Source organism: Podarcis melisellensis (assembly GCF_964234715.1).
Source record: "Podarcis melisellensis genome assembly, chromosome: 18".
NCBI classification, from domain to species: Eukaryota; Metazoa; Chordata; class Lepidosauria; order Squamata; family Lacertidae; genus Podarcis; species Podarcis melisellensis.
The window spans coordinates 4,131,485-4,145,218 of NC_138536.1; the positions used below are offsets into that span (position 1 = coordinate 4,131,485).

The 13,734-nt window shown below is 50.7% G+C and overlaps 1 protein-coding gene across 4 annotated transcripts in view; it reads left to right on the forward strand.

Moving 5' to 3' along the window:
* The window catches only part of SBNO2 (strawberry notch homolog 2), a 109,704-nt gene that overhangs the window by 74,693 nt on the left and 21,277 nt on the right, over nucleotides 1–13,734 (forward strand). For all 4 annotated transcript variants that reach the window (XM_081895380.1, XM_081895378.1, XM_081895379.1 and 1 more), the window contains 6 exons: nucleotides 289–386; nucleotides 3,330–3,412; nucleotides 5,880–6,068; nucleotides 8,396–8,571; nucleotides 9,956–10,087; nucleotides 12,824–12,959. In XM_081895380.1, coding sequence (XP_081751506.1) covers nucleotides 289–386; nucleotides 3,330–3,412; nucleotides 5,880–6,068; nucleotides 8,396–8,571; nucleotides 9,956–10,087; nucleotides 12,824–12,959 — 814 coding nt within the window. The remainder of the gene's footprint in view (nucleotides 1–288; nucleotides 387–3,329; nucleotides 3,413–5,879; nucleotides 6,069–8,395; nucleotides 8,572–9,955; nucleotides 10,088–12,823; nucleotides 12,960–13,734) is intronic.

The window sequence follows — 13,734 nt, forward strand, 5'->3', positions numbered from 1 at the left end:
AAACCATTGAAAACCCCTTTAAAAAAAATCAAACTCCAACACAATAGCACCCTCCAAACCTTCCTGCTAAAACTCTCAACTCTCAAAATTCGGTGCAAAGGCTCGTGAAATTGCACTCACAAAGGATTCTGGGATTTGCGCTAGCCGCTCTTTTGGGGGGGCTGGTTTTGTGCATGTGCTCCTTTTAAAGTGCCACTTCCGGGTTTGTGAACGTCTGTAAACGGGGAGCTAAGCCGTACGGAATCTTTATCAAACAAACCCTCTCTCTGTCCCCCCCACCTTCCGCAGTGTGTTGTGATCGGCCTGCAGTCGACAGGCGAGGCCCGAACCCGGGAGGTCCTGGACGAGAGCGAGGGGCAGCTGACCTGCTTTGTATCTGCTGCTGAGTGAGTTTCTGCGCATCTGGGGAAGGAGGGCCTGTTTTTAGCTGCGGCCTCCCAGAACCCATCATTTTGGAGGTTGGGCGCTGCCCCATCCCCGAGCTCTCTCAACTGGGCTGGGCTTTGTCCCTGTGCAATGAAGCGGGGCCTTCTCGGTGGTGGTGCCCTCCCATCAGATGTCAAGGAAATGAGTAACTATACAACTTTTAGAAGACATCTGAAGACAGCCCTGCATAGGGGAAGATTTTTAGGGTCAAATATTCTTTTATATATGTTGGAAGCATCGGGACGCGGGTGGCGCTGTGGGTTAAACCACAGAGCCTAGGACTTGCTGATCAGAAGGTTGGTGGTTCAAATCCCCGCAATGACGGGGTGAGCTCCCGTTGCTCAGTCCCTGCTCCTGCCAACCTAGCAGTTCGAAACCACGTCAAAGTGCAAGTAGATAAATAGGTACCGCTCTGGCGGGAAGGTAAACAGCGTTTCCATGCGCTGCTCTGGTTCGCCAGAAGCGGCTTAGTCATGCTGGCCACATGACCCGGAAGCTGTACACCGGCTCCCTCGGCCAATAAAGTGAGATGAGCGCCTCAACCCCAGAGTCGGCCACGACTGGACCTAATGGTCAGGGGTCCCTTTACCTTTACCTTTACCTATATGTTGGAAGCTGCTTAGAGTGGCTGGGGGCAACACAGTCAGATGTGTGGGGTACAAATATTATTATTATTATTATTATTATTATTATTATTATTATTATTATTATTATAATAAAACAGTGCCAGCGCTTAATAAGAATATCTGCTGGGGCCGCCTGCGATATGCCTGCCCCGAGGTTCTCACTGTCGGTTCGAACCCTTTCCTCTTTCCTAACCCCCATCTCCCCTTTATAAATGAATGCTGGCTGGGCTCTGCTTCGACATTATCATTTGGGGGTGGGGAGTGTTTGTTCCCATCCAAGCTCATGCGCTCACTACCGGTCTCGCTGACCAGCCTTCATGTCCCGGGAGCGGGGCGGGGTAGCATTGGGTGAGATTGGGGCGAGGTGCGTACCCATAGAAGCCGCTCTTTTGCCCCTATTTGCATCAAGTGACCCCCCCTCATTTGTCCATGCATCCTTCCTTACTTTTCCCATCTCCCCCTCCCTGATTTTATTTTTTTACCCTATCCACGTGTCAAGTCTCTCGCCCTTTTGGGTATACTTGGTCACAGAAACGCAGACTTGTTTTTCTCAGAACGTAAGTGTAGCGCTTTGGGTTAAACCACTGAACCTAGGACTTGTCGATCAGAAGGTCGGCGGTTCGAATCCCCGTGATGGGCTGAGCTCTTGTTGCTCGGTCCCTGCTCCTGCCAACCTAGCAGTTTGAAAACAAGTCAAAGTGCAAGTAGATAAATAGGTACCGCTCCGGCGGGAAGGTAAACGGCGTTTCCGTCAGCTGCTCTGGTTCGCTAGAAGCGACTTTGTCCTGCTGGCCACATGACCCGGAAGCTGTATGCCGGCTCCCTCGGGCAATAAAGCGAGATAAGTGCCGCAACCCCAGAGTCGGCCTCGACTGGACCTAATGGTCACAGGTCCCTTTAACTTTACCTTATGACTGTACTAGGGGACGCGGGTGGCACTGTGGGTTAAACCACAGAGCCTAGGACTTGCGGATCAGAAGGTCAGCAGTTCGAATCCCCGCGACGGGGTGAGCTCCCGTTGCTCGGTCCCTGCTCCTGCCAAACTAGCAGTTCAAAGCATGTCAAAGTGCAAGTAGATAAATAGGTACCGCTCTGGCGGGAAGGTAAACAGCGTTTCCATGCGCTGTTCTTATTCGCCAGAAGCGGCTTAGTCCTGCTGGCCACATGACCCGGAAGCTGTACGCCGGCTCCCTCGGCCAGTAAAGCGAGATGAGCGCCGCAACCCCAGAGTCGGTCACGACTGGACCTAATGGTCAGGGGTCCCTTTACCTTTAAGTGTCAGGTGCTGTTGCGGTTGCTCGAGAGTAAGCAGGCAGGACTCCGACCTGTGTTTCACAGGCTTTATTTTGATGCAGACTATTTACAGTGGAGAGCCCCAGGGCTCATGTCTGGCTCAATCGCTAGCAGAATCCGGGAGCGGTCTTTTTTTGTACCTCCCCCAAAATAAAAATTTCGTTAGCCTTAACCGTTTCCGCCCGTCCCTGCGCCTCAGATTACTGCACGGGATGGGCGATGGCAAGGGGGCATGCTTTCCCCCTCTCCGGCTCGCTCAGGAGTGGCGTTAAGGCTCTCACTAGCATCCTCTGGTTCTTGCACCTCTTCTCCACTGGAGACGGGACGTTCCTGCTCTCTGGAGGAGGAACTGCTTCGCAAGATTTTCGGAGGCTCCCTGTAACACAACTGCCCTTCTGTTTATCGCCTCTAAGCCGATGGCAGTTCCCTCCCTGACAGTAAGCAAAGGGCAGGTTCAAAAAAACAAATCAGATTTTTATTTGCAATCTGGTGTGCGGACATTTCATGGCCCAGGCTGCTTTCCATCAGCCACACTCACTGCCCGCCCCCAACCCCAATATCTCTCCTCCCTCTCTGCTCCCCAAACCCAGTATGACTCCTAAGCTCATTCCAAATACTGGGCACACCCCTCCCCCTGCCAAAGACAGCTTTCTGATTTGCTCAGCAAACCTGCTACAATCCCCAGCCCAGCCTTTGTATTAGAACTCCCGAACATTCTGTGACATCACACCAGCTCAGCCAATGGGCTGTCAGAAAGAAGCCAAGTGGCCGGATGCTTGTAGCCGCACTTCCAATCCTGAACAGGTTGTTTTTGGGGGGTTGTTTGGGTGTTTCTGTTTTGCTTTCGCGTTTCGTTCAGTCTCTGTGTCCTTCCCCTTTGGTTTACCCTCTTTTCATTTTAAAAATAAATAAATACAGTCAGCGACGCTTCGGCTCCTCCTGGCCGTTAAGAGTAAAATCTCTGCATCTCCCGACTTTTTTCAGAGGCGTCTTCCTCTCACTAATTAAGAAGCACTTTCCTTCAACCAAACGAAAAAGAGAGAGAGGAACTGGCATTAAGAGAAAACGTAAGACCCCCGGCGCTCTCCTCTCCCCTACTGAAACCTCATTCCCTCTCCCCGCTAAGCCCTCTTGTAGTGCAGTCGCAATCTGCGGCGCTCCCCCCTTTTCTTCCCTTGCGTCCCTTCCCCCTCACCCCATTTCCAGCCTCCACTCGTGGTCTTTCGCCACCCCATCTCCCTTTTCTTTCTATTGCTTTCTGTTTCTTTCTTTATTTCTACAGTGGTACCTCGGTTCTCAAACTTAATCCGTTCCGGAAGTCCGTTCCAAAACCAAAGCGTTTCAAAACCAAGGCGCGCTTTCCCATTGAAAGGAACGCGAAACGGATTGATCCGTTCCAGACTTTTACAAACAAACCCTAAAACAGCAGTTTAACATTAATTTTGCTAATGAGACCATTGATCCATAAAATGAAAGCAGTAATCAATGTCCTGCACTATAAAATAAATAAGACTGTATTATAGATGATGAAGTTAAAAAAAAATCCTTTTACCTGCACTGATGATAGTCATTGTTTGGATTATTCATTTCCGCAGTCACACAATCAATCAATCAGTAGCTGAACTAGGTTCCACACAGTCACAGAAACAAATGACCCAAAAAAGCCTCAAAAACAAAAACGTAAAATAAATAGCAAATAAAAAAGCACCAAACCTAATGCATTCCGCAAGTCCGTTTGACTTCCGAAATGTTCGAAAACGGCTTCTGATTGGTGCAGGCGTCCCAGAAACAATAGCCAACAGCCGAATCGGACGCTCTGCTTCCAGAAAAAAGTTTGAGAACCGGAACACTTATTTCCGGGTTTTCAGGGTTTGGGAGCCAAGGCGTTTGAGAACCAAGGCACCACTGTATTTATCTTTCCTACTCCTTTGCAACAGGGACTCGCAAGCATGTGGTTAATTGCCCTGGTGGTCGTGGACTTAGAATATAGCCTCCTCCCTCCCTCCTCCTCTTCCTACACCACCTCCTAAATGGATTTATTTTGTTCATTTTTTGGAATCAAGTTGGCTTCCACCCAGCACACACACACACAGGTCTTTGCCCTAGGTGTCTCTAAACGTGTACAGAGGAGGGCAAACCAAAATGATCAAGGGTCTGGAAGCCAAGCCTGATGAGGAGCGGTCGAAGGAGCTGGGCACGATTAGCCTGGGAAAGAGGAGACTGAGAGGAGATAGGATAGCCACTTTCAAATATCGAAAGTGGAAGTGGGGAGCAAGCTTGCTTTCTGCAGCCCCAGAGGGCTGACGGACCCAAATGACGAGAGATTCCGACTCAGCTTCAGGAAGAACTTCCTGGCAGTAAAAGCCCGTTCAGGGGTAGATGGGACTCCCTCAGAAGGTGTCGGTCTCTGCTTCGCTGGAGGTTTTGGAAGAGAGTTTGGATGGTCTCCTGCCATAGATTCTTTCAATTTGATTCCTGCATTGCAGGGAGTTGGGGTACCTGCATAGAAACGTAGAATTTCAGAGCTGGAAGATACCCCAAGGGTTATCTTCCAGCCCCCTGCAATGCAGGAATCTCAGCTAAAAAATCCATGGCAGATGGCCATCCAACCTCTGCTTAAAAACCTCCAAGGATGGAGAGTCCACAACCTCGCGAGGGAGACCATTCCACTGCATTGCATGGGGTCGGAGCCAGTGTGGTGTAGTGGTTATGAGCAGTAGACTTGTAATCTGGTGAACCGGGTTCGCTTCCCTGCTCCTCCACCTGCAGCTGCTGGGTGACCTTGGGCCAGTCACACTTCTCTGAAGTCTCTCAGCCCCACTCACCTCACAGAGTGTTTGTTGTGGGGGAGGAAGGGAAAGGAGGATGTTAGCCGCTTTGAGACTCCTTCGGGTAGTGATAAAGCGGGATATCAAATCCAAACTCTTCTTTTTGGGCATCCCTTCCAACTCTTACGATTCTACACCTGTCCTCAGCTTTCCATTTTCAAAAAGCCCCTTTCAGCTTTAAAATTTCTAGATTAACAAAGCACCACCTAGGCTGAGTTATTATTGGGGCGCTTGTAAGCATTTTCAAGGCGTGTGACAGTCCGACAGCATTCACTTCCCTAAAAGAAAAGAAATAATTCAAGGTCCAGGCGTGCTGGTGGTGCAGAACGAAAGCGGTTGACGTGCAAATTTTTCTCCTTGTGATTTCTGGGGTGCTGGCTCTCTTCCTTTCTCTCCACTCCTGTTCTCCGCCTGTCCTTAAGGCCTCATTTTCATCCAGGCGGTCGGCCTGTCGCTCGTGTTTTTGAATGGTCTTTCATACTGGGAATTCCCTGCATGTAGAAAAGCAGGGTGAAAAGGCAACAGTCCTGACATGCTAGATGTTTTCATGCGGGGATTCTTTTGCATGGAGCAGTAGTGGGAACTGGGCCTTCCTCCCTCCTTTCCTATAGCCCCTTCCCTCCCTTCCGTCCTCCCCGAGGCTCCCCTCTCTCTCTAAGCGGTCTCCCCCACTCACTTTCCCGCTCTGCCCCACCTTTTATTCCAGGGAAGCAGAAGGGCCGCGGGGCCAAGTTCCCCAAAAGTTGCGACCTCACCAGCAGCAGCGTCATCAAGATCAGCTCCGACAGCAGCTCCGATTCCGAAGGAGGGATGGAGAGCGATTTCAACTCGTCCCCGGAGTCCCTCTTCGAAAACGATGATGTGATCTTCAACGGCTACGCTTGCGACGATCGGGGTGAGGGGTTCTTTGGGCTTTCTTATCGCCATTGTTAATTGCTGTCATCTTTCATCACACCCAGTGCCAGCCCTGCTCAGAGCAGACTCACGGACCAGAGTCACCCACGGGGTGCGATCCACAACGGTTGCGTTGCACAGTTTGGAAAAGATTAAAGCGAATTTTCACAGAGGATAAGAAGAATAAAAATAAGAATAATTTTTATTTATACCCTGCCCTCCCTAGCCAAGGCCGGGCTCAGCGGCTAACAAGCAATAATAAAAACAAGTTGAATGAATACAACTTAAAAACAAGATTAAAATACAACATTAAAATATTGAAACAGTAAAATATTAAAATGCAGCCTCATCACAGGGAGGAGAAGGAAAAGAAAAAAGAAAGAGAGGGAGGGAATCAAATTGGCTCCAAGCCAAAGACCAGGCGGAACAACTCTGTCCTACAGGCCCTGCGGAAAGAAATCAGATCCCGCACGGCCCTGGTCTCATGAGGCAGAGCGTTCCACCAGGCCGGAGCCAGAGTTGAAAAGGCCCTGGCTCTGGTTGAAGCTAATCTAACATCCTTAGGGCCCAGGACCTCTAGGGTGTTGCTATATATGGACCTTGAGGCTCTCTGTGGGGCAGACCGGAAGAGGCGGTCCCGTAGGTACGAGGGTCCTAGGCCGTGAAGGGCTTTAAAGGTCAAAACCAGCACCTTAAATCTGACCCTGTACTCCACCGGGAGCCAGTGCAGCTGGAAAAGCACTGGCTGAATATGCTCCCATGGCAGGGACCCCGTGAGGAGCCTCGCTGCATCATTCTGCACCTGCTGGAGTTTCTGGGACAGCTTCAAGGGCAGCCCCGCATAGAGCGAATTACAGTAGTCAAGCCTGGAGGTGACCGTCGCATGGATCATTGTGGGGTTAAGGCTCTGAATCCCAGCTGCTGGGACTCTCAAGTGGGGAAGGAAGTATAAACTGTCAGAGGTGCAAGGAACCACAAGCGTCATCTGGTCCAACCCCCCCAGCAATGCAGGAAACTTTTGCCCAACATGGGACTTGAACCCACAACCCCCACGTGAGCCATGGGGTCAAGCTCCTCATTGGGCAAAAGATCCTTGCATTGCAGGGGTTTGGATTGGATGACCCTTGCGACCCCATCCAACTCTACGATTCATCAGGAAGTGGGGAAAAGATAAAAAGAATTCCAGTTCTCTGTCTGCCAGCTAAATGTAGTATTCACTCATTAAACATCCAGCTTTCTGGACATCAATCATACAAGAAAGATGCAAAATAACTAAGCAAGTGATCATCATCATCTTTATTGTGGTCCAAAAACCCGTAACATAGATCCAGAATAAAATGCAGATTCATACAGGCGACCCCCTGGGAGAGGGAGACCGAGATGATATTTGTTTAGTCTTAAGTACAGTGGTACCTCAGGTTAAGTACTTAATGCGTTCCAGAGGTCTATTCTTAACCTGAAACTGTACTTAACCTAAAGCACCTCTTTAACTAATGGGGCCTCCTGCTGCCGCCACCACGCGATTTCTGTTCTCATTCTGAAGCAAAGTTCTTAACCCGAGGTACTATTTCTGGGTTAGCGGAGTCTGTAACCTGAAGCGAATGTAACCCGAGGTACCACTGTATGATGATCTTTAATACATATGACTACCGAACGAAACTTTGCCACAGCCACTGTGATATCATTAGACTTGTCGTCCAGAAGATATTTAGTATAGTAGGCTTCAGATTTACCCGGCCAATTCCGCAAGTATTAGAAGTCAACCCAGAACTAGCCCTACTAAACATCTTCCAAGACAATAATGCCCACTTACATCACAAAGCTACCGTCTTTTTTGCTCTATAAGACTCACTTTTCCCCTCCTAAAAAGTAAGGGGAAATGTGTGTGCGTCTTAGGGAGCGAATGCAGGCTGTGCAGCTATCCCAAAGGCCAGAACAGCAAGAGGGATTGCTGCTTTCACTGCGCAGTGATCCCTCTTGCTGTTCTGGCTTCTGAGATTCAGAATATTTTTTCCTTGTTTTCCTCCTCCAAAAACTAGGTGTGTCTTGTGGTCTGGTGCGTCTTATAGAGCGAAAAATACGGTACTTTTCTCCTTCATGCAAGAAGTTTCCGATCCTTAGCAAACGTCAGCAGAGTTTTTTTTCCCCTCCAATCCCTTCCCCCTTGTAAAAGGAAGCCCATGGGTTAACTCTGAGCTGCATGGAGAAATCCTTCCTTTCTCCCCCCATCCTAAATACTCCCAGCAGTTTCGCATCCTTGGGCATCCCCACGAGTTCTACCATTAGGAGAGAGAGGGAGAAACAAACTTCGTCTCTCTCTCTGCACAGGCAACGCCTCTTTGCAGAACTCCCAGAAGGAGCTGTACGGCACCGTCATGCTGGAGAACGTCGAGAAGATGAAACAGGACCTCCTGGCCAAGGCGGAGGCGCTGGGCAAAGAACTACCTCTCAACACCTTGGACGAACTGATCGATCACTTTGGGGGCCCGGAGCATGTGGCAGAGGTACGTGGCAGCGGGCCCATGACGACAGTAATAATGATAATGATGTTGGACCAGTCTCTTGCCTCGGTAATGGGCTGGATGAGAGCCAACAGACTGAAGCTCAGTCCAGATTAGACTGAGGCTCTGTTAGTGGGGACACGGGTGGCGCTGTGGGTTAAACCACAGAGCCTAGGACTTGCCGATCAGAAGGTTGACGGTCCCCGCAACAGGGTGAGCTCCCGTTGTTCAGTCCCTGCTCCTGCCAACCTAGCAGTTCAAAAGCATGTCAGAGTGCAAGTAGATAAATAGGTACCTCTCCGGCGGGAAGGTAAACGGCGTTTCCGTGCGCTGCTCTGGTTCGCCAGAAGTGGCTTAGTCATGCCGGCCACATGACCCGGAAGCTGTACGCCAGCTCCCTCGGCCAGTAAAGCGAGATGAGCGCCGCAACCACAGAGTCGGCCATGACTGCACCTAATAGTCAGGGGTCCCTTTACCTTTTACTGTTAGTGGGGGGTTCCCTAGACCAGATGGCTGGCTCTTGGTGGGGTCACACTTCCCCTGGAGTAGCAGGTTCGTAGCTTGAGGGTCCTCCTGGATCCTTTGCTGTCGCTCAAGGCTCAGGTGGCCTCAGTGGCCCGGAGTGCCTTCCATGAGCTTCAGCTGGTGGCCCAGCTACGCCCCTGTCTGGACAGCGATGTCCTGTTGTCTATGCTCTGGTAACCTCAAGGTTAGATTACTGCAGTGTGTTCTACATGGGGCTGCCTCTGGAGATGGTTCAGAAACTTCAGCCGGTGCAGAATTCAGCGCTCAGAATTCAGGCAAGACAGTTTAAGCATATTGTGCCGATCCTGGTCCAACTGCACTGGCTACCGATTAGTTTCCGGCCCAATTCAAAGTGCTGATTTTGGCCTGTAAAGCCTTAAATGGCTCAGGACCGCAATACCTCAAGGACCGCCTCTTCCCATATGAACCCACCCGGACCCTGAGATCATCTTCCGAGGCCCTCCTTCGCGTGCCGCCTCCTCGAGAGGTCCAGAGGGTGGCAACACAAGAACGGGGCCTTCCCTGCAGTGGCTCCCCATCTGTGAACACTCTCCCTAGGGAGGTTCGCCTGGCGCCTTCATTATACACTTTTAGGCACCAGGCAAAAACGTTCCTTTTTAACCAGGCCTTTGGTTGATCTGATCCAATTTACATCCTGTGCCCTTTAAATTTTTTTTTGGGGGGGGGATATTGGGTTGTTGTTTCTGTCTTGATTGTGTATTTTGTGGTTTTATATCTTGATTTTGTGCACTGCCCTGAGACCCCCGGGTATAGGGCAATACATAAATTCAATAATAATTAATAATAATAATGGCTTCCCAGGTATAACAGCCTTTTCTTTTCTGTCCCCTCGCTCACACAGATGACCGGCCGCAAAGGGCGCCTGGTGCGGCGGCCGGACGGCTCCGTCGTCTTCGAGTCGCGAGCCGAGCAATGCCTTTCCATCGACCACGTGAACCTCAAGGAGAAGGAGCGCTTCATGAATGGAGACAAAGTGAGCGCCAGGCAGGGCTTGGAGGGGAAAGCAGGGTGCCGGGATGGGGGGGGCGAGGGCAGTGGAGAGATGAGCCCAGAGGGCTGAGGCTGCAGTGGTCCCCCTCTGGGAGGGAACCCAATGAAGACAACTTGCCCTTGCTGTGAGCAAACCCCCCCAAAAATACACCAGAGGCATCACACATTTTGGGGGGCTTGGACTCTTGTCTGGAAGCCAGCCCTCGCCTCTCCAACTCCACTCGGGCTCGCTTAGAAAGCGAGGACTTGGTGAGGGAAGCACAGAGCCTCAGCTGGCGAGATGGCAGTCAGAAATAGCACACGGGTAGCGGGTGGCGCTGTGGGTTAAACCACAGAGCCTAGGACTTGCCGATCAGAAGGTCGGCGGTTCGAATCCCCACGACGGGGTGAGCTCCCGTTGCTCGGTCCCTGCTCCTGCCAACTTAGCAGTTCGAAAGCACCTCAAAGTGCAAGAAGATAAACAGGTACCACTCCGGTGGGAAGGTAAACGGCGTTTCCGTGCGCTGCTCTGGTTCGCCAGAAGTGGCTTAGTCCTGCTGGCCACATGACCAGTAAAGCGAGATGAGTGCCGCAACCCCAGAGTCGTCCACGACTGGACCTAATGGTCAGGGGTCCCTTTACCTTTACCTTTAGCTCGGTTGGAGCGTGTGGTTCTGATAATACCAATGTTGCAGGTTCGATCCCCTTGTGGGGCAGCTGCATATTCCTGCATTGCCGGGGGTTTTACTAGATCAGGGCCCAGCAAGCTCTACAGTTCTATGGGAGGACGTGGGCGGCGCTGTGGTCTAAACCCCTGAGTCTCTTGGGCTTGCCGATCGGAAGGTCGGCGGTTCGAATCCCCACAAGGGGGTGAGCTCCCGTTGCTCTGTCCCAGCTCCTGCCAACCTAGCAGTTTGAAAGCACACCAGTGCAAGTAGATAAATAGGTACCACTCCGGCGGGAAGGTAAACGGCTTTTCCGTGCGCTCTGGTTTCCGTCACAGTGTCCCGTTGCGCCAGAAGCGGTTTAGTCCTGCTGGCCACATGACCTGGAAAGCGGACTGTGGACAAACGCCGGCTCCCTCGGCCTGAAAGCAAGATGAGCGCCGCAACCCCACAGTCGCTTTTGACTGGACTTAACCATCCAGGGGGTCCTTTACCTTTTTACCTTTTGACCCGTTGAAATCAAAGGTTGTGACATATTCCGGGATCATATTCAGAAACCAGGATGGCTTCTGTTAATCTGGGAGCGTCCCTGTACATACATTCAAAGTGTATGTTTTCACGTTTTGACTTCAGAGTGAAGTGCAGGTCAATTAACTGAGAACTAGAAGACTCATGGGAACTGAGGTTTAAACCTCACAGAGCTATTATTATCACCCATAAGAGACTACAGTTGCCAGGATTCTTAGGAGAAGTTATGTGCTTTAAAAGTATGGTGCAGAGAGAGTACACACAGGTGGCTCAGTGGTTTAGACCACAGCTTGTCAATCTTGGGCTTGTCGATCACAAGCTTGGTGGTTCGAATCCCCGTGATGGGGTGAGCTCCCATTGCTCTGTCCCAGCTCCTGCCAACCTAGCAGTTCAAAAGCACGCTGGCACAAGCAGATAGTCCCCTTTGACTGGACTTAACCATTCAGGGGTCCTTTGCCTTTGCCTTGCCTACAGTTCTGTGATTTAGGGTGGACGGAGAAAGCCAAGAACAAACTCAGCTAGGTAGAAAATTATTCCTGAGCTTGCTGGAATTGCTGTTTTGCGTGGCCGTTTCCTAGCCTGTCGAGGGACGCGGGTGGCGCTGTGGGTTAAACCACAGAGCCTAGGACTTGCCGATCAGAAGGTCGGCGGTTCGAATCCCTGCAATGGGGTGAGCTTCCGTTGCTCAGTCCCTGCTCCTGCCAACCTAGCAGTTCGAAAGCACGTCAAAATGCAAGTAGATAAATAGGTACCGCTCCGGCGGGAAGGTAAACGGCGTTTCCATGCGCTGTTCTGGTTCGCCAGAAGCGGCTTAGTCCTGCTGGCCACATGACCCGGAAGCTGTATGCCGGCTCCCTCGGCCAGTAAAGCGAGATGAGCGCCGCAACCCCAGAATCGGCCAGGACTGGACCTAATGGTCAGGGGGTCCTTTATCTCCCCCCCCCCCAGCTTGTACAGTGGTACGTTGGGTTACATACGCTTCAGGTCACATAGGCTTCAGGTTACAGATTCCGCTAACCCAGAAATAGTACCTCGGGTTAAGAACTTTGCTTCAGGATGAGAACAGAAATTGTGCTCCGGCGGCGCGGCAGCAGCAGGCGGCCCCATTAGCTAAAGTGGTTGCTTCAGGTTAAGAACTAAGTGGTTTCTAGCTGTGATGGGTTAAAAGAATATGAAAAAAGGGGTTTATATAAGTAAAAATCTAAGATTGTAATAATTTAAGAATAAGATCTGGGTAGCAAAAAGAGGGAAAGAAATTGTTGAATTAATAATTTGATTTGGAATACAAAAAAGGGTGGTATGAGGAGGTCCGAGAAACAAGTAAATGAAAAATAAGGAGATGAAAAGATTGATTGTTTTTAACAATTTTTGTTGGATATTTTTTATTTTTTCTGTTTTTTTATTTTTCGTAATGTAAAATCCTTAATAAAAAGTATTATAAAAAAAGAAGAAGAACGGACCTCCGGAATGAATTAAGTACTTAAACCGAGGTACCACTGTCCTTACATCTCACCCACCCCTGGTCTCTCCCTCTCTCTGTCCCCCAGCTCGTAGCAATAATATCCGAGGCCTCCAGCTCAGGGATTTCTCTCCAAGCGGACAGACGGGTAAAGAATCAGAAGAGGCGCGTCCACATGACGTTAGAGCTGCCATGGAGTGCCGATCGAGCCATCCAGCAGTTTGGTGAGCACGAAGCATGCCACAGATGCCCGAGAAAGCTCCTCTCTCTTTTCAATGCTTCTCCAATCTGAAACAACCGCTGGCAGTGGTTTTGTGCAGTGCCAAAGTGAGCTCCCTAGGGTGCAAGCCTGGGCAGCGTGTCTGGAGGTCCTGGGCTGCCTGGCGACAAGACCCCGCTCTCAACCTCGCTGATGGGGTCCAAAGGAAAGCAGAGCAAGATGTTTGGCAGCAGGTGGCACTGTGGGTCAAACCACATAGCCTAGGACTTGCCGATCAGAAGGTCGGGTGGTTCGAACCCCCGTGACGGGGTGAGCTCCCGTTGCTCGGTCCCTGCTCCTGCCAACCAAGCAGTTCGAAAGCACACCAGTGCAAGTAGATAAATAGGTACCGCACTGGCGAGAAGGTAAACGGCGTTTCCATGCGCTCTGGTTTCCGTCACGGTGTCCCGTTGTGCCAAAAGCGGTTTAGTCCTGCTGGCAACATGACCCGGATAGCTGTCTGTGGACAAACGCCGGCTCCCTCGGCCTGAAAGCGAGATGAGCGCCGCAACCCCATAGTCGCCTTTGACTGGACTTAACCGTCCAGGGGTCCTTTACCTTTTGACCTGTTGAAATCAAAGGTTTCATTCCGGGATCATATGCAGAAACCAGGATGGCTTCTGTTAATCTGGGACTCTCCCTGTACACACATTGTATGTTTTCACATTCTAACCTCAGAGTGAAGTGCAGGTCAATTAACTCAGAACAAGAAGACTCATGGGAACTGTAGTTTAAACCAT